At 38.5% G+C, this 21,231-nt stretch overlaps 1 protein-coding gene across 1 annotated transcript; it reads right to left on the bottom strand.

Annotated features, from left to right (window-relative positions):
• Nucleotides 1–1,100: 1,100 nt before the first annotated feature.
• Htr1b (5-hydroxytryptamine receptor 1B) lies at nt 1,101–7,375 on the bottom strand. The gene has a single exon (XM_048799548.1). It carries the CDS (start codon nt 6,382–6,384, stop codon nt 5,209–5,211), a length of 1,176 nt encoding a protein of 391 aa, XP_048655505.1. The 5' UTR covers nt 6,385–7,375; the 3' UTR covers nt 1,101–5,208.
• Between the last annotated feature and the right edge of the window lie 13,856 nt (nt 7,376–21,231).

The following is a 21,231-nucleotide window of genomic DNA, read 5'->3' as shown; positions in this document are numbered from 1 at the left end:
AATAGTTTAAAAAAGGTGTCTCCTTTCGTTAAAGATATATGTAAATCAGTCAAAAGAAATGGGTATTTTCCTTTACTTAACTTTACTTACTTGGAATAGTTAAGTCATGATCTTTGTCAGCTGGCCCAATTCCAGGGACTGGGTCTTTCTCAGGGGGTACTAAAAATTCTAGTATGATCCTAATATGTGGTGGTTGACTTTGAAAGTTTTATTTAACTGCCAGATGTGTGAGACGGCACATAGAAAACTCCCCAGTGCAGTTAGTGAAGATGCTGAAGGGTAGCAGCAATATTACAGAGGAAGGCAATAATATCCCCACATTCATTTCTCATTTTAAAAGATCCTTTTGTTTGTACAAAAACCATTTTTGTGATATGTAAGATTGTACCCATATTTTGTATGCCTGTTTTTAAAATAAATACCCAAATTACACAGACTTGAAAATTTGCCTTCTAGGGGTAAAACTGACGTGTAATTATGTCCTTCTTCTGTGCAAAAAATAAAAACAAAAACAAAAAAATACCTGTATATAAATGGCAAATGACAAATGTTCTGCCCTTTAACCATGGATATATCATCCTCAAATCAATGAAATTTTTGAAAAGAAAACAATGATGAGAAAAATAATAGTGGTGAAAGATTTTAAGTAACTACTTCTCTTTATTTTGAAATAAATACTTTGTCTTTTAATCTCTGTTGTTGTCAATGTCACATTAATAGCCACAATGTTTTAAAATACTAAGAAAACTAAGTTTGCAGAACTGGAAAAAAATTAGTTTTGCGTTAGGGAATCCTCTGCCATGAATTTGTATCAGTGATAAACCTCCTTTTCCTAAACTCATGGAGATTTGTTTTTACTGAGCCTGCAAATGTTAATATCACTTATACAATGTCCAGGAAAAAGGATTTAGAGAGTGTGAATTGTGAGCTCCACATCAGCTAAACAACTCAGAGGCACTCTGCCCCCTGGTGGAATATCCCAGGGTGGGTTTTGAAGAAAGTTGTCAAAGCTTCACTTCTCACACTCTTCCCTAACCTTTGTCTCTAAAACTCTAGGGAGGTGTCCAGGTTGAGGTTTTTGCCCCTATACTTACATACTCATTGAATCAACAATTTCCTTTTATATAATTTTAAAATTCTTGGCTACCTAATCAGTTATTCACGTCTAAAATAAAAACCATATTTGTCATTATTGGTTATCATGGCTTTATAAGGATTTTAAAGTTGAAAATGAGGTGCTGAGAAAAGATGTGGATGTGGCCATGCACTTTGAATTTGTGGAAGATATCCATAAATCTCTAGACAAGGAAAAGGGGGAAGAGAATTTAAAAGTGAATAAGACAGTTCTATAGGAAATTACATATTTGGTTATTTCTTCTTGGCTGTTAGAGACACTGTAAACTATTTCTTGTGCTCCCTTTTGTCCTTTCAGCTGAATGTCCCCAGCCAAGTCAGATAATTACAAAAGGCTGCAAACCTCAGTCATTTCTAGTTTATCCAAGTTCTTTCCATTCAAGCTAGTTGGTGTTCCCCAGTCCACCCTCTTCCAAAGAACCCTGAATTTCTAGGCTATAGGTGTCTTGCATTCATAAAAGAGGCACTGAGAAATAATGACTAAGAGGAGGTACCATCTCTGAATTTATAAAGAAAAATGTCAGGAATCTTGTTAGGGACTTTGCATGTATAGGCTCTAAGCCTTTGCAACAACTTGCAATTAGATGATATGTTGGAAAGAGAACCATACAGTTTTAACCTACTTCATTCGTAACTAAAATCTTATTCCAAAAGCTATCCTTCTGTATACTTTACTGGTCTTCATATAAATCACCCTTGCCCTCAAGTCTACTTCTAACTCAGATCTTTTTTTCTTCATTTTGTATTTTAAGCATCATACAGTACCTTGGAATCTTACTACCTAGCTAGAGATTACACATTCCTTCGAAAAATGCTGGTCTGGAAAACACTTGTGACAGAGGACATGACTTACCCTCTTTGCAGGACATGAGAACACATTTCTGTTTAATTCCTTTTAAGTTCTTCCCTTGGACACTAAATCCCCAAGTCACCACGACACAGATAAGTCTGCCCATGGACTCAGTTATTATCAGTCATCCTCTCAAGAAGTTTCAAACTTCCAAATACAATCCAAGAATCCAATAAACTAACCACTATTCAATGATTTGTAGAACGCAAAAAGAACTTTTATTTCATTAGTTTCCAAAATTTCACTTTTTGTTATACATTTGCTGAAACGTGGAATACCAAAGGCAATTTTCAGTCACAGCAACTCCATTGAATACACTTATTTGACTGAGTGAATTATAGTCCTCTCAGGGTTTCCTGGTTAAAGAAGACAAAACTAAGATAATAGAGAGGAAAAGTGACAAATATTGTTCAGCAGGAAATTTGCTGAACTCAATAAACATTCATTCACGGGTGCAGTGTCCATTTTTTAAAAGGAAACTCTAAAATTCCTAGAAATACAAGACAATATTGGTATCTTTAGATGAGTATACATTCATATATCTGTGTGAAATTTTGTGCAATTAAACATTATGGAAATATGTTATTTGTTACCACAGACAATGAAAATATATTTTCATTTCTATGTAAGTTAAACATTTCCATCTCTCATTTTATGTTCTGCAAAAAAGCCACGTGTCTAGTTTATGAAATAAACTATGCTATAGGCAATAGTAACTGAAAAAGAGCTTAACAGTCTTAACTGCACACCCCTGGGATGAATAATACACTTTGCATAATCATGTGCAATGCTGGATGATGATTCTAGATCTCATAACTACAAGAGTTTGCAAGCTTTTACTTGATACAGTATGCTCCAAATCCAGTCAATTCAGCCAAATAGTCAAGCAATAATTAAGGTGGGTAATTTACAAAATGGCAAACAACCCCTTTGATTAAATTGACCTTGTTTTGTTAATATGAGGACACAATCATTGCAGGTGCCCTATGAAGAAATCATTTGTAAGTAGCTATTTGTTTCAATTAATTTCCCCCCCTAAGGCTCTTAGAAGTTGACTTAATTACCTCTTAGGCCCCAAGAAAATACAGCCACATAAACAGAAGACCAACATATTAATAACACAAAAAAAAATTTAAAAAAATACCATGCTCTGTGTACATTCCTCCATGGGAGAAATGTTACAAAAAGTGAACAAATTAACCTGGGGAATCCAGCAAAAGTATAGGATTATCCAATGCCTAAAATTTTTATCTTACTCCAGTGACAGGTATAACAGTTGATTAAAATTTCCTTTTTTACTTAGCTTACATGTGAACTTTTGAATACTACATTTTCCATAGTCATTACCCAAAGCAAAGTTCTGTGCATTAGGCAAGCAGTGTACTTCAGCTCAACATATCTATTGTCTGAGGATCTGGACTGGGGAGCTTCAAGCAGAGAGTGAATCCATTTTAAAGATTACTCACTTCTGCAGATAAATCATATCATCTGCAGTTATCCCTCTGAAGAAAGGGGTATGAATCTTTGGCTTATTAAATACTCTGTGTACACATGTTTTTTCCATGCAGTTGATCCTTTAGGAATACGTCTGCTTATTAAGATAATGTATTTTTAAAAATCTTTTAGTGTGTGATTTTACCCTGGAATAGGAAGTCCTCATAATGAATTTGAAATAAGCAAGTCAAAACTTGGGGGGGAAAGATACATCTAAATTATTTGAAATATTGTATTCTTTGAGATGTCATGTCTGTGACAAATTTCTAAGGTTAAAAGGCTTGCCAGTTTCCTGGTTGGTAAATCTGAGGTTTGGTTCTATATATTGTAAAGAAAATAGGCTCAATTTCAGCCTCTCTAAGCTTTTCAAAATTTCTTGCATTTTATTTTCTAATAATCTTTGTTCCTACCCAAACTTTAATAGCAAGAAAAATGAAACAAGTTTCTTTCTCCTGTCCCAATACATACAGATTTTAGGGCTCTTGCTGCATATTGAAGATTTCTGGAGACAAAAACTAGTTCTCCTGGTTACTTTATATGCTCACACACAAAGGAATCACAGATGGGGAGGAGAGTGCAAATGACTATCAGAAAAAATGTCTCATGCATTTTAAGATTTTTTTTACAAGTCAAAATATACATCCTCCATTGCCCCCCTCATTCCTTAACTGTATAACAACCATTCCTATTTCATTAGTCTTCTTTACATTTCACCTAATTGGATAAAGAAGAGAGATACTTTTCTTTTCAAGGAACAGTATATATCTAATACTAATCGGTTTAACCGACTGCATTAATAAGACTTATAGCAGCACTTTGGGCTGAATTGCCCATTATACCCTTCATTTATGGGGATTTGAGTGTGTAAAATGACAAGCACATGGAAATCAGGAGGAAAAAATAAAGTAATCTGCAGACTTTGGCACTAGCACACAAAATATTTTGAGTTGTGAAAGTTGTAGTTTGACAATCACTAAACAAGAATTTAAAAAATTAGAAATCTGCAGAAAACAATCATAGGTGTTGATTCTCAATATATCACTCCCATCTCCCACTCCCACCCGCCCACCCTATATAGTTTCAGTTATAATAAAAATAGAGATCTTAGCATCAGAATTTTGCTGTTAACTCTTCAAGGTTCTCTGCGCCATCCAAGACACATTTAGGGTTTGAAGCACCAAATCCACAAGTTTCTCCAACCAAGTTTAAATAAACAAAAACTGAAGACTGAAGAATGCCAAAGTAACTGTTCTTAAATTAAGCTGTAACACAATGTTCTCCCCAAAACACAGGGTATTAAGTGTCTAGTTCAAGTACTGCCAGGCTGTTTGTAGATCTGTCTCAGACAGGCTTCAGACAACAACTACAAGTACCACTGGCTTTAGAGGGCATCATCCGTGATACTAAAGCAGGGCAGGGATCACCTATCCATCATCAATTTTTAAGTTGCAAACCCCTTTGTGATTGGCTGCCGCAGTATCTGTGCTGAGCCCAAGGTTTGAGGGGAGGAGGTGAACCTTCTCCTCAGCAGGGAAGCTCTACATTTAGTTTGAACAGTTCTCCTTTCAGAGCTCTCAGGGCTGTCCTGGCTTCTCAGGATCCATTGCCCTTGCCCAGAAGAGAGAGCCTTGTTCGGACCCAGTAACAGCGAAAGAAGATTCCACCTACCTGTGGAAAGACCCAACTTGGTCCCCAAAGGTCGCTTTGGCGACCCCACTGCAATTGGCAAGTCAACTTGCGCACTTAAAACGTATCAGTTTATGGAACGCTTGTTTGAAATCCTCATTGGACATGGTATAGATGATGGGATTGATGAGGGAATTTAGATAGCCTAGCCACGTGAAGAAATCAAAGATGGCCATGTGGAACCAGCAGGCATCCTTGCAGATAGGCATCACCAGGGAGATGATGAAGAAGGGCAGCCAGCACACAATAAATGCTCCCAAAATTATCCCCAGGGTCTTGGTGGCTTTGCGCTCTCTAGCGGCCATGAGTTTCTTCTTTTCCAGCAAGGCGTCGGAGACTCGCACTTTGACTTGGTTCACGTACACTGGAGACCCAGATTCGCTGGGCACATCGGGAGCCCGCGAATTAATGGAGGTGACAGAGGACGTGGACCCAGGGGAATCTGTGATCAGTTGGGCTCGGGTCAAGCGCTTGCCGGTCTTGTTGGGCGTCTGTTTCAAAATCCGCGAGCGGGCTTCCACATAGATGCGGCCGTAGAGGGCGATGAGGAGCAGGGTGGGTAAGTAGAAAGCACCCACCGTGGAGTAGACCGTGTAGAGGACGTGGTCGGTGTTCACTAAGCAGTCCAACACTTCTTCCTCGGCTTTGGCCTGACGCCAGAAGAAGGGCGGTAGAGAGATAGAGATGGAGAAGACCCACACCAGAGTGATCATGACAGCCGCCCTTTTGGGAGTCCTTTTAGCTGAATACTCCACGGCATCCGTGATGGCCCAGTAGCGGTCCAGGGCGATGACACAGAGATGCATGATGGAAGCAGTGCAACAGGTGATGTCCGACGACAGCCAGAAGTCGCAGACCACCTGTCCCAGTGTCCAGCGGCCCGTAACCGTGTACATAGTGCTGATGGGCATCACCAGGATGGACACTAGCAGGTCGGTGACAGCCAGGGAAGCTATCAGATAGTTAGCCGGGGTGTGCAGCTTCCGGGTCCGATACACCGTGGCGATCACAAAGGCATTGGAAAGCGTGGTGGCCAAGGTGAAGAGCGCCAGCAGCACAACCAGCAGTACTTTCCAGGGTAGGGCAATGGAGTCCTGGTAAATGTAGCTCTCGGAGGCGCTGCAGTTGTGGGAAGGAGCAGCAGAGAGGTTGGCTTGGGGTACCCCGATCTGGGATCCCGCGGGCGGCGGCTGGGCGCACTGAACACTCGGTCCCTCCATGGCTCTTCTGGCCCTATCTCTGGAGCGCAGCTCTTGGGCATGGAGCGGACGAGGAGGACAGCAGAAAATGGAAGGTTCATAGAGACCACAGTCTGGTCTCGCCTTGAAGTCAGTTCCGTGGGTTCCTCTGTAACTCCTCCGCCCAGGTTCCTAGCTGAAACTAGAGGTCACCCGCGCAGCAGGCAAGCAGGCGGGCGCGTCCTCTGCACTTCCAGTGCGCCTGGCGCTGCGTCTGCGTTTCTGACTGCTCCTCTCCACGCCCTGTCATAGCCCCGGTACCTGAAGAACTGACCCACCCAGCCCAGCTCTGGTTTTGCTCTCTGGAGAAACAAAGTGGAGAAGGGAGAGGTATTGCTTGAAGATAGGGGCTGAGTCAAGTGGGATCTCTTACCCTATTGCTCAGGGCTCAGCATCTCCTAACCTGGGCGCTCCTGTATCTGCACACTCCCCCCGCAGGAGTTTTCTAGCAGTAGAGACCAAAGCTTTCAGGCCAGCCAAGAATCTTGGTCTTGCATTCCCGACCCCTGCCCCAAGCTGGGGCACTTTGCTGCGGCGGTTGCAGCCGCCAAGCTGGGTGGGGTGAAGTCTGGGAGCCGCGCTCCGGGGCGCCTTGCGCTGTAGCTGTCCTCCCTCTCTTTTCACGGGCAGACCAGTTGGGCGAGCTGCCCCGTGGAGAAGGGGCCGCAAGAGGGGGAATTCGGGGACTGGAGCTGTGGCTGCTGGCGTGGTGCCGCCGCTGCCACCACCACCTTGGTTCCACCAGCACCGCTGGGAGCCATGCCGCTGGGCGCACGGGTCTGGGGTACTTGGAGCCGAACACTGGGAAGGAGTAGGTGTCTGAGAGAGCTGGAGGGACCCGGCAAGCGCCAGCCAGGGAGAAGCCTGTGAGTGGCAGAGCAGATGGGCTCCTTTTATAGAGTCCGGGTCCAGTCCGCCAGAGCCGTGCAACTCGTGCGGCTCGGCGAGTGCGGACGCCTGCTCCACATCACCTTCGCTTTTTCTCTCTCCCTCCCTCTTTTCTTCCCGCCCCGTTCCCTTCCCGGCCAAACAAGCTCCCGCCGGGTCCTACTGCCCTCTCTCCCCTCTTCCCATCCCCTGTCCCCTCTCCTGACTCTGATACCCGAAATCGCAGTTCTGGCCGAGAATGGGGATAAGGACGTCCTCTTCTCTGTGCGGGCTTTGGAGCTTGTGCGATTTCCGACACTGAACCCTACACCATCAGATGCTGTTACAGGCTTTGTCCCAGTGTCCCAGTCTAGGTCTCCTCCTAAGCCCCCTTCCCTTCATTCTTGGAGGGCAGTGCTTGATGGAGCAAGCCTGAGTCTCTGACCTCTCTACTCTGGAATCTTATCCACTGAGTGCCACACCCAGATTAGAAGGAGGCGCCAATAATATTCCCCTTAGAAGGAAAACAGTCTTTTTATACTTCGGGTTTCACGTTATCCTTAACTCTTGGTACATTAAAAACTAATTTTTCATAGCTAGGTTTAGAAATTCGTGCTTGTCCTTCAATTCTTCTCCTTTAACTTCGTGAGTCAACAGCGGGGGCTAGAAGCTGTCTACAAAAATGTAGAAGTATCACAAACAGAAGCCTACTGCATGTGAAATTAAACCTTCCGCTCCACCCGAATGCTCCAAGCCTCTCAGTAGTTCAATACTCAGGAAAACAGTTCCCCTTGAGCATGTACCTTCCCACAGCACTCCTAAAGGAGGTCATCAGAATTCAAGAAAAAAAAAATGGCTCTGGAGCCATCGCCATTAGCATTATCAGTATACCTTCTCTGCCCTCAGAAAATACATCAAGACCTTAGCCATAGGCAGCAGCAAGCAATAGCAGTACTTAGATCCCATTTACACAGAGCTAATTCCCTGTCCTCAGTTTCTCCTCCAATCTCAACAAAACAAATGTAATGTGGATGTACATCAGAAAGTTTAAAAGAAATCACCAGAAAAGACAATATTTCTTCAGTCCTAAGAAATAAGTGATCCCCACTAGAAATTCCTAGACCCCTTAAATGTTTGGCATGTCCAAGATGTCTAATAAAAACCATACTGTAATTGAATTTATCAGGTTAAATGCAAGCATATTTTAAAGAGAGCCATTCACTCTCTGAGTCAAATATTATGTGATTAATCCATCCAGTTTTAGAGGAAAAATAATTGAGATCCTTTGCAAAAAGGACCTTTTCTTTTAACCCCCCCCCCCTTAGAAATAGAGTCTCACAATGTCATCCAGGCTGGTTTAGAAAGGCTGAGCTCAAGAGTTCCTCCTGCCTCAGCTTCTGAAGTAGTTGGGACTACAGATACCCACTGCTGTGCTGGCTAAGAAGAGCTTTTTCTCTAAGGTGACACAGCCTAAACCCAAGTTTCCTTAATTCTTGGCTCTCTAAGCTAGGCAGGTATAAAAACCATAAAGCACCTATTCTATGAAGGATATTATTCTAGGCACTAGGAGTATGGATGCCAATAGGGTAGAGGCAGACCCAGGTTTCCAGCGGCCTGCATTCTAGGAGAGGCTGACCGTAAATACATGAACAAATAAATAATTTATATAATTTCAAATAGAATCAAGCATTATGAAGAAAATAAAACACCCAGGCATTGAGAGTGTACTCCTTTAAAGTGGAAGCTCTCGACAGGGGTTGGGCTGCAGTTCCTGTTCTTGTCCCTTGCCCAGCAATTCTCCAGCATCTCAAGCTTCCTTTACATCAATTTTCAGCGGTCCTCCCCATCCTCACATTCCATCCAAGCACGGCAGGAGCCTTATTTAATTATTTTGCAAACTGCCGGGCTCTCTTAGCGACCTGGGAAGGAAGCAAAACAAGCGCACTGAAACCACTAGGTGGGGGCGTTGGCCAGGATCGAGCGAAAGTGTGTGTGGTTGCGGGCGGGTGTGTGCTAGGAAATTATTTTCCTTCTGTCTAAGGGAACTAGGAAAGACTCGAAAAAATCTTTGGAGGGATGGGAAGCGGGTTGCGGGGAGGGTAGAGGGGAATGCTACCAGCTGCGGGCAGCTTTTCCTCTTTTATTTCTGCTTCTAGAGCTTGGGAAGGAGAAAACCACTTGTTCTCCTTAGGGGTTTGCCTTTAGCGATATAAGGACCTGTGGCATTCTCCTTCTGCTTCTGAGTCCCAAACCCTGAGCAGATTATGTTACTTCTGGGGGAAGTTTGATTTTAGCCTCTTCTATTAAGAGTTGTACTAACAGTGTCTCGGCAAAGAAGGAATTTTGGCAGCGCTCACTGGAGAATCACATTTCATTAACCTGGCTTCTGAATTTCACTCATTCCTTTAGCGCTGACAAAGGTAAAATGTAGGTGTTTGCACATCAGCGTGCTTGCGTGAAACAGAGGACCCTTAAAGGCGTTCATACCTGCATTGTTTCTGCGGCGGACCCGCCCCTGACCACTGTCCTTGAGCCTGATTCACGCGCCCGCTCCGCAGTACCCCGCAGCACCAATGGGAATCTCTCTTCAAGTTTGCAGTAAATTCAGTGGACACAGTCTCAGTAAGAGGGGCCAGGAGGGAAGGAGGCTGAAAAGATCAGCAAATTTAGCTGGGTAGGGCTGAGGATGCAGCTCAATGAGGTAGAGTATTAGCCTAGCATATATGAGGTCCTGAGTTCAATTCCCAGTGCCAAAAGAAGAGAGGCCAGGTTGGCGCGCTGGGCGGGGCGGGGCGGGAGGGGGGACAATTGAGAATTAAAGTCACCAACCTGTGAATTGCAAGCGGGTGGAATTTCAGCAGAAGCTGAGTACGTGTGGGATAATTGTTGAACTGCAGTGTCAGACAGGAAACCAGATTCCATAGAGACCTACTTGGGGAGGGATTGGGAAAGAATGGTTCCCCTAGGAGTCCTTCCCTATACCAAAGAATGCTATGCTTTGGTCGCCTCCGCCGGAAATTCCAGGCACCAACTAGGAAGTATAAAGCCCCTAACTAGACCTAGGACCTTACTAAGAGAAACCTCCCTTTTCTCCTCCACCTTCACAAAACCACCAGTCACACCCAACAGAACTCAACTGCTGCAGCTCAACTGGACTAAGGATGACAAATGCAACCCTTTGCCCTTCATCCCCTTGAATATTCACTTGCAAAATCTACATGCATTCCTTAAAACAGAATGGGGGCATCTGGAAAGCTACATTTTATTAAGTCTTGCTTCATAAATCTATGGTGTTCTTATTTTTGGTGTGTGTGTGTGTGTGTGTTTGTGTGTGTGTGTGTTTTAACCCAACCCAGGGAAATGAGCAGCAGGAGACCAGCAGCTCTAAACATAAGTTTCAAATGTGGTGACAGCCCGTTTCTAGTTTCCTTTTGTATTTCCTCCAGTGACTGTGTTTAAAAGTTTATTGGTAGCAAGAAAGTACAGGTCTACCCAGTGCCTTGGTTCTTACCATCTTTTGTGTCTTCCTTGCTGAAACTAAGAATGTTCAGACAAATGACCATATTTGTACATATACATACACAAGCAATTTTGGAAGACAATTCTGAGAGTTTCCAGAATCCTTTTCCATATTCATTAACTTCCATATCCATTAGGCCTTTGAGCTGGTATTTGTGTCATGGTGCCTACATGCTGTCAGCTTTATTAATAATGTTTAAGCTTTAACACACACACACACACACACACATATCTTAAAACTCATTTTTTTTGTACTATTAATTGAACCCAGGGGTGCTTAACTTGTGAGCCACATACCCAGCCTTTCTTATTTTTATTTTGAGACAGGATCTCACTAAGTTAGCTAAGGCCTGCTAAGTTGCTGAGCTAGTTTTGAACTTGCACTCCTGCCCAGCTTAAGACTGTTTTAATGCCTATCTCTATAGTAATAGATAACTATTATTATAAACAGACTTTAAACAGAGATCTGCAACATACAGATTATTGCTGGTTCAAAGCTAACTCAACTTTAACTACTTAGCTTACAAAAGATGTAATCACACACATCCTGGATGAATACATAGGTCTTAGAAATTTTCTAATTCAAAACTACTGCTAAGTAATATAAGTACTAGTTGTATGAAAGATGGAGTGGGTTTTATCAAATTTTTGCTTTATTATTTTTTCTCTATTTCATATATTTCTGCTCCTACTCTTATTTTTCCTTCCTAGTACATAATTTGAAAATAATTTGACCGTTGTTCTGGCTTCTTTCTGATACAAGTACTTTAAGTTACAAATGTTCATCTGAGTTCTCAGAGATTCTGATATTTTAAGCTTTTATTATCCCTTGGTTCAAAGGACTTTTTATTTACTTTTCTTGTGCTTTCTTCCATGACCTCTGACACATTTCAAAGTGTGCCATTTAATTTTGAAATAGTTGACATGTGGGCATAGGATTCTATATATCTTAAGGTGATTGATTTCTAACGTAATACATCATACAGGAAACAGTCTGCATACTTTCAAATTTTAAAAAAGGTAACAGAAATATTTTTTATGTTGATTGATTGTATTGGTTACATACATGTTAAAACTGACCAAATTGCATACTTCCAATATGTATATTTTATATCAATTTTATCTCAATAAAGCTATGGAAAGAAAAAGAAAGATGGAGTGGTGAATTTTTCTTCTTGGACAAAGAGTGGAATACTGAGAAATCTGCATGGAAAAACTATGCCATTGAATCCATGGAACTTATTTTAAAAAAAGAAAAAAAAAACCTTGCTACTTTAAGTTGACAGTGTCATTAAGCAGCTTTGTTCATGAAGTTTCTGGTGGTAAAAAATCAAATCAAAGAATTTGATGATAAAGTTGTCCACCAACCTAAGAAAAAATGGAAATAGAAATGCTTTTTTCTACATTGAAAATAAGAATTTTGTCTTTAGTTTCAAACCAGAAAAAAAAATTGCATCACTCTGTACAGTTAGTTCTGGTCTTGCAAAGAAAACAAGCCAAGCTGTTTTTTTTTAAATTGCTTCTGTACCTGTAATTCATGAATAATAATCATTATCCTTTATTGAGCACTATGTACTAAGCCATATGCTACGAGTTCCATACACATCCCTCATTTAATTCTTATAACACTGAGAGTTGTCATTATCATCCTCATTTTCTGAATGAGTAAATTGAGGCTTAGAAAATTTAAGTAACTTTGTCAATGTCAGACAGCTGGTAAGTGATAGAACCAATTTCCAAATTCAAGTCTCTTTAATTTCATGTTACAGTCCTTTACCAATATTCTACACTGAATCAGTCATTCAGCTCATCATTGGCAGCCATTTTAACCTACCTGCCTGTTACTATTTCTTCTTGCCTGTCAGATGACATCACTGCTTACAACTATTGAAGTCTCCAGAATATTCTTTAAAAGTTTCAAAATTTGGAAGGGGGGGAGGAAGAAGAGTGATGGTGATTGTCATAAAAATCAGGTAGAAAGCTATGCACCATGAAATGGAAACTAAATCTTCGCCAAGAATATTTTTTCCTTAATTACTTTCAGGGTGTGTTTTAATTTTTTCTGTCTCATCTTCCTTTTTTTTCCCCATTTCCATCTTCCCTTATCTCTGTCTCCTTGTCTTTCACATTTCACCCACCACTGCCAAGAACACATATATGTACAAATATATGAATTCATTAATGACTTTATTCTTTTAATTGTGGGGGTAGGAAGATGTGTTAAACATCGTAAAATTCTATATTTTCCACATTTCCATATTAGCTTGAATATCAATTAGAAAAATAACCTAGAAATCTTAAATTGCTTGTCTTTTTCCCCTAGTATGTTGAATTTAATTGATTATTCCCCTCTATGGATCAGCCAACTGACCAAAGCAAAAAAAGGCCTATTCCTATGCATAAAATAATTCAAATAAAGTTATTTAAAAGGTATCTTACCAACCAGAAAATAATACTAAAGCAAGTTCATCTAGTAAGAATAATATAAAAACCAAAAATGTAGACAAAAATAAGTCTAAATGTTAGTATACTAGAACTCATATTTTGTGCATAAGAGTTCCGCCTAGCCTCATTCAGATCTTAATTCTACTTACTTTACATAAGTTGCAATGTATTTGGTTGTGTGTTTCCCAAGAACCCGAAGTTTAGAAAGCATCATATTAGAAATAATGAGAAACTACATCAGACAAGCATAAAGAAGGTAGCAACATGCCATATTTGTCAACATTATTGTAAAACAAAGAAGGAAATAAAAGGTAAACGTTGAAAAGTCTAAAAGAATAACAATAAAACAACATTATTATTTGTGTTAATACATTGAATAACATAACTAACTTTTTTGTTGCTAGAGACGGAAAAATAATTTAATCATACCTAAAAACAAAAGAAGGAATCTATTTCAAGGAGAGTGGGGCATTGCAAAATCCAAAAGGAGTTGAATCAGCAGCCTGCCTCTGAGCCTTAAGGAAAGCCAGCACTCTGTATCATCCCCAGGACTCTCCTCTTTCTCTGTTGGTTGCAGGCTGAATGGGGAAATTTTTCATCCATTTCACTGTAGACAGACTTTTCCTACATTGTTGAAAGCACAACAATTAGCACCTTTAGAGTTTACATTGTACAGTTTCAATCATATTTCAGAAGCAAATATGAATCAGTTCCAAGTTTGGAAAATTGAAGAAATGAGTTTTGCTTTGGAGTAAAATGTAGGAAACCCAGAAAGATCAACATTGCCAAAGCAACAACTGAAAAATCATATTTTAAAAATTTTGAAAACTTGTGGAAGCAAGAAGAATTAGACAACCTAAAATTCCAGGAAAGGAGAAAATCATTTTCTATATGAGCTAATGATTGTTTTATTCCTTTAAGGCATTTTCTGATTCTGGGCACAGGTATGAATCAGACTTGGCACAGGGAGCGGGATTCTACCTTGGGAAAGTGAAAAAAGCAGAACTTTTCCTGATTGCTGGAGCCAGTGTGTCACATGGGCATCTGCTACATACTGCAGCAAAACTGGAGACCAGAGTAAGGATAAGAAAATTCTAACATGCAAATTAAATCTCCTATAGTCTTGGAATGCTCAGAAGAAAAAGTCCCTCTGGAGGTCAGGGACCTAAGTTAAATATATCACTATTCTTCCCTTCCAACAATTTGTGAGATTTTAAAGCTCAGTGGGGCAGTAAACAAGAGTAAGGCCCTGAAAGGAGAAAAAAAAAAAAAAAACATCAGCAGTGTCTCAGGGCTGAGGAGACAGAAACCTTTCAGGTTCTCAACCAAAAGCAAGGCCCCCAAAATAGGATGAATCATAGATAGGACTGAGCATAATTACAAATCAGCCTTGACTCAGCTCAGTATATAACTAGTTGATACAATCAGCTTTTCATGCATTATGCCTAATATAGGAAGGGGGAACACTGTTTGGAGAAAATACCATTACTTGATATCTCTAGACTCCTTTTATATACAATATCTGCTTGTAATAAAAGGTATTGTATATGCATATTGTCAAAATTTTAGACAATGAAAGTAAATCCATATATAATAAAGACATTATAGTTGGCAGGAAAGGAATTTAAAACAACTGTTATTAATATGCTAAAAAAAATAAATCATTTGAAAAAGAAAGCAGATTTCAGCCATAAGCAGGAATCTTTAAAAACAAAGTCAAATGGACACTCAAGAAATACACATGCAGCATTTGATAATAAGTACTCACTGGATGGACACAGCAGAAGACAGGGTTAGTGATTTCAGAAGAGTCAAAGAAAATGTCTAAACTGAAGCAAAGAGAAGAAAATGAAAATAAAAGGATAGAGTATAAGACTAAGTTAAAAAATCTAAATTCATATACAGAGGAAAAGCATGAGAGAATGGGAAAGAAAATGTTTGAAGAGATGATTTCCAAGAATTTCCAGAAATAGTGAGTACATCAAAAAACATGGCATGGAAAAAATCTCACAGAACTCAAGCCAGAATAAATAAGAAGAAAGCCTCATAATAATCAAATGGGTAACAAATCAATGACAAAGTAAAAAATTAATAAAATTCTCAGAAACATTTATTTCTTTCAAAGGAGCACTAATAAGGCTGAGTTGACTTAAACAGAAACTATAAAAGTCAGAACATAACATAGTAACATGTTATATATAAGTTAAAATTAGAAATATGTCAACAAAGAATTCTATGCCTAAGAGTTAATGTCCTCCACAAATGAAAATGAAATAAATGCAGATGTTTTCAGCGAAAGAAAAGGCAAGAGAGCTGTGGACAGGAGAACAGGGCTCCAAGAAATAATAAAGGGAGTGGTTTAGGCAAATCAAAGTGATGCCAAATGGAAATACAGCCTGGAAGAAGGAAAGAAGAGCATGGGAAAGTAAAACCACATGAGGAAATAGAACAAATAATTTCCCAGGGTTCTAACACATGTGGAGAGGTGAAATGCATGGACGAAACGATGTAAAGGGCTTCTATTAGGAAAAAAAAAAAGAGAGAGAGAGAGAAATAAACAGAGTGAACTATGGAAAAATTCTTGTATCATTTAAGAAGAAGTGGAGACATTTAAGTTCAACAGAAAGACATAAGAATCTTAATATCATAGCTTCAAATTATTTAAAACAATTTGATAGGCTAAAAGGAATACTAGCCTAGGTTACAATTGGCTTTAGAGTTTTAAAACACACATTTCTTATTAGCTGATGAGATAGATGATAAAATAAACAGAAAAATATCAATGAAGGTATGAAATACTTGATTTCAATCAAATGACATAGAAAAGATTCTATTTTAACAACTGCAAAATAGACATTCTTTTCAAGGGCACATAGAGCACTTACAAGCAGAATGTATGCCAGACGGGAAACAAGTCTCAAGTTACTAAAACAGATCCTTCACCAAAGAACAATAGATGACACATAAGCATATTAAACAATGTCAGTGTCACTATCAGGTAAATGCAAATTAAATCACATGAGACATCAATTAGAATGCCTAAAAATATATTGGTAATTCCAAGTGCTGACAAACATGCAGAGCTATGGGAACTCTTAGTTGGAATGCAAAAAGGTGCAGCCACTTTGGAAGAGATTAGTGGGATTATTTATAAAATAAAATGTACATCTATGATCCAGCAATTCTATTTCAGGTTGTCTATCCAATAAAAATGAAATTTATGTTCATATCAAAAACTTTATATATTTATAGTAGTTCTATTCATAATTGTCAAAATTTAAAACATCATAGATGGCTCTCAATGAATGAATAAAAACTGCATCCATACAACACAATACAACTCATCAGGAAAAAAGAATGAACTATTGATTCACACAACATCAAGGATAAAGCTTAAGTGCATTTAAGTGAGAGAAAGCAGATTCAAATTTATACAATTCTATTTATGTGAGGCTCAGGAATTGGTGAGACTATGGACAGGGAGACAGTTGCCAGTTTGTCAGTGGTTGGGATAGGGAGGATATATATATATATATATATACTGGCCCCATCAGTGGATAGATCTAAAAAGTATATGTATACATATCTAGAGCTACAAATATATATATAAAATCAGCTTATAAAAGACAAGACAGAGTCGGACTGTGACAAATCAATCTAACTCCATTACAGATGAATTAGATAACCACACAGAAGATGAGCGAGAAAGATGTTGACCTACATAACTTTACAAAACAATGCCTTGACTTAATACTGCTAGACTAAGGACAACAGAGAACCATATACAGACAAAAAACTTCAGTTGATAAATTTGTTTCTCCTGGGGGAATTCATTAGGAATTCTGAAACTACTTTATTCATATACTAAGAGTGACCAAATAAGTAAAAATATGACAGATAATGAGAGTTAAATTTCCCATTAGAGAAAGAAGGTTTTTTTTTGTTTTGTTTTGTTTTGTTTTAAGAAGGGTAAAATGTACTCTGTGGTGTTTGATGGGAGTCCTAGTTATCAATAAGGATTTGTGGTTTTTAAAAGTATATATAGATAGACTAGATAGATAGATAGATGGATAGATAGATAGATAGATACATAGATATAGAAATAAATGAAGATCTAGATGTGAATACATATACATTTTAGATCTAGCATCTGAGAGGGCCAAAAGGCACTGATAGATACTGCTATACCCATCAATATAGGTTGGCCTCCAGATTTTAATTTCTGAATTACATGTTTCAATAAAAATAACCAGAGCTTTTGGAGAACCAGTTGATTATAGTGCTAGGGTAAAGAAATGCAAGATGAATCTGAATCATCCGTATACCAAAAAAAAAAAAAGAAAGTGCTAAAAAAAAAACAAAAAGAGAGCGTATGAGAGAAAGAGACTGGGAATAGGTGGGGAGGAAGAGAGAGGAAAGAGAAAGGAAAGGCAGACAGGGCAAAAGAAGCAAGCATGAAGCATGTCAAAAGCACAAAGTTAGGCTGGGGATATAGCTCAGTTGGTAAAGTGCTTGCCTAGCATGCATTAAGGCCCTGGGTTCATTCCGCAGCAGCACCACCAAAAAAGCACAAAAGTATCCATCTGAATGGCCACAGTTGGAATGAATTCAGCAACAAAATAAACAATGACATTTTTTGTTAGATTATAATGGAAATAATTTAGTAATATCCATGAGTCCATGCAACTACAAACAAGCTAATGGATAAATAAAAATAGAGTAAAAATAAGTCTTCCTTAGGGAGAAAAATAACAATAAAATAAAAGGAATGATAACAATAGAATATTACCACTAGAATACCACAGGAATCATTGCTCAAGGTATGGTACAGATATGAGTGCTAAACTTAGAAGAGGAAAATGTAATCAGAAACAGTATAGTTGCATAGTATCAAAGAAGATCCCTCAAAATACTCATGAGTTACAAAGCAGTACACAGTAAACTTAGTGGAAAGGCCCAGCAGACATCCCCTTAGTAAAGTGATTAATTTGCCTGAGGAAAGCTAAGTCATGTGCTGTCTGTCAAGCCCTCCCTTCTCCATATTAAGGACACTTCTCCTCTGCAGCATTCCTCTCACACAACCCACAACCACTATGTAAACATCACATCAACCCCTGGAGGACTTCTGCAAAATACCTACCCAAAGTTCTTCAAAATGCTGGGGTCAGGAATGGTAAGAAGAGACTGAACAACTGGCATAAAGCACAGAAGACCAAGGAGATGTGCTCCATAAGGACAATGTGAGATGTTGGACTGAATTTTGGAATAGGGGAAACAATATTCTCATGAAAGATAGTGATGCACAATATCAATTTCTCAGTTGTGATAATATTCCATGGATGTTATGGATCTCAACTGTGATAACTAACATCCAGAGATGTTAAAATAAGGGGAAACCATGTGAGGATAAGTATAATTTGTATTATTTTTGCAGCTCTTCTGTAATTCTGAGATTTCTTTTAAAATTTAAGTCTTTACTGTGGGAAGGCTAAAGGATTTGGGATGATAGGGTACCTGGTACCTGGGGTAAATCATTTATGTAGTTGTGATTTTTTTTATCCCTGTGAACAAATTATTTGGAAACAAATTTAGTATTTAAAAATAAACATACATAAAAGGAGGGTATCTTAAGAAATTTATTGCCTATCTACACTCGAAAATGCAACTAATGACTCTTGCACCAGGTTGTTCTTGTGGAATATGATTTAATAATGTGTACTATTAGAATGTACATTCTATATGCCATGACAAAAAAAAAAAGCTAAAATAAAAGGATTTATGTAGCATCGATGGCAGGAAATATTCAAACCTTGAGACCTTGTATTATAAAATCAAAGTGAAGTTTTCATTGCTATTGTTTGTAAAAAAAAACAGAAGTACATCACCAGCTATGCCAACTATAATTTAGAGATAATATGAATGCCTTGCCTTAATTAGATTCCTTGTAAATGTTCAATGAATGAGTCAGTGTTATCTTTCTCTACCTCTTCTATACAGAACTCATAGATCTTGTTCCATGGGAAAAAAAGAGAGACTGAGAACAGTTTATGGCAACCTTTTCCCAGAACAAAATATACTTTGAGCCCATTAGCTCATGAGCAAGAAAGTATTGGTTGGCAGGACATGATGACCATGTAAAACTTCCCATGTTTCTTTTTTAAAATCACATTCTTGCATGGTGCATGCCTGTAACGCCAAAGACTCACAAGGCTACGCTAGGAAGATTGAAATTTGAGGCCATTCTGAATAACTTAGTGACATCCTATCTCAAAACAAAAAATAAATAAATAAATAAATAAAAGGGCTGAAGATATTACTCAGTGATAAAACACTCCTGGGTTCAATACCCAGTGCAGCAAAATAAATAAATTTTATTTCCTTATTCAATTGAGAATCCAATTGTTAGTACTGTGTTTTGGTCTGCAGACTTGCAATTATTTAATTCTACAGACTATTTAAATGATTCTTTTATTTGTATGTGCCATTACATGCTAGTTAGCGCTCTGTTGTGTAACATGGTTCTGATTTTTAGATTGAACTATATTTTCTAATGAGATTTTGCAATTGACAGAATTATTAAAGTGATTATGTGATTGGTGTCTCATCTGTGAGGGCAGCTGTTCTATGGCCCTGCCATCCAACAGGAAGTTTTTCTGTTCTTTATATATTGGTGTTTACTGTAAACATCTTAATTTGCATGAGTTTAAAATCAATTTGCCTCTAAACTACAAAAATAAATAATAAATAAAACAAGGACAATTTTTTTCTATTTTATGTAATTACTCCATGTGCTTCTGAGAAACATAATATTTTTTAAGTAAGACTAAGTTCCATTTGCTTTAATGCCAGGATACTTTAGAGCCATGGCATATTGAGATGTTCTCCATGGATTTTCAAATGCCCAAATCTAACTCTGTTCCCCTTCTCACGTTTGAGTAAAAAGCTGGGTTCTATCAGCTCTTTGTAAAACTTTCCGAGCCTTCCTCTCATGGATTTACATAGGCTGATTGCTGACAAATGGGTTATAAAAATATCTAAATGCTTCTTCCTTATCAGCACTTCTTATATAGTAAAGACTATTTGGTTGGATAATTCTCTCTGACATGTTTTCTGTCTTTTTTTTTTCTTTCTGTAATCATGAATGAACAGTTCTAAAATGGAGTGATGATTTCTCTTAGTAGAACATTTTACGTTTCTAATTTGTGGTCTATATTCGGCTTCCTACCATGTATTAGATTATATTTTCATCATATCTTGATCAAGTTTGGATCTTGAATGTCCCCCCAAGGCCCATATATTAAATAACTGGTCCCCAGGGGAGTGCTTTGGGAAGCAGTAGAAACTTTAAGATGTGGTACCTTGTGGGAAGTGCTCAGGTCATTGAGGACTTACCTTCAATGGAGAATGTGAGACTTCAGTTTCTTCCTCTTTCTCTCATTTTGCTTCCTGGTCATAAGGTGAGCAGTTTGATCTGCCACACACTCTCTGACACCCCCATCAGAAGCCCAAAGCAATGGATGGACCTTCTCTTGGACTGTAATCTCTAGAATTACGAGATGAAATAAATATTTATTTATTTATTAAATAAAACACTTAATTATCTCAGGAATTTTGTTATTGTAACAGAAAGTTGACTAACACATTCTTTATGTCCTAATGGTAAAGCTCTTTTTTTTTTCCTGAATGCGTTTCATAGTATTTTTGTACTGTTGTTGTACTTACATTTGTGAATGAATGTTTGTGTCAAAGTCTTTGTTTTACTAATAAAGATTTATAGATTAAGAATTCCTGAAGTGATAGCTATTAAGCTTATAGTAAGACCAAGTTGTAACTTGAAATGATAGTTTTTAAGTTTATATTAAGAGCAAAAGCTACACTTGTTTGATTTAAGCAGAATATCTAGTAACACACTTTTATTTTAAATATTTGGGGTGGAAAAATGTGTTATTATTTTTTATATAACTGATGAGTTCTGTCAGCTCAATGGGGCTCTAGAAG

The sequence above is a fragment of the Marmota marmota genome, unplaced genomic scaffold (genome assembly GCF_001458135.2).
Source record: "Marmota marmota marmota unplaced genomic scaffold, marMar, whole genome shotgun sequence".
Classification (NCBI taxonomy): Eukaryota; Metazoa; Chordata; class Mammalia; order Rodentia; family Sciuridae; genus Marmota; species Marmota marmota.
Note: the sequence above shows the minus strand (reverse complement) of the source record. Positions and strands in the feature narration are given on the sequence as shown.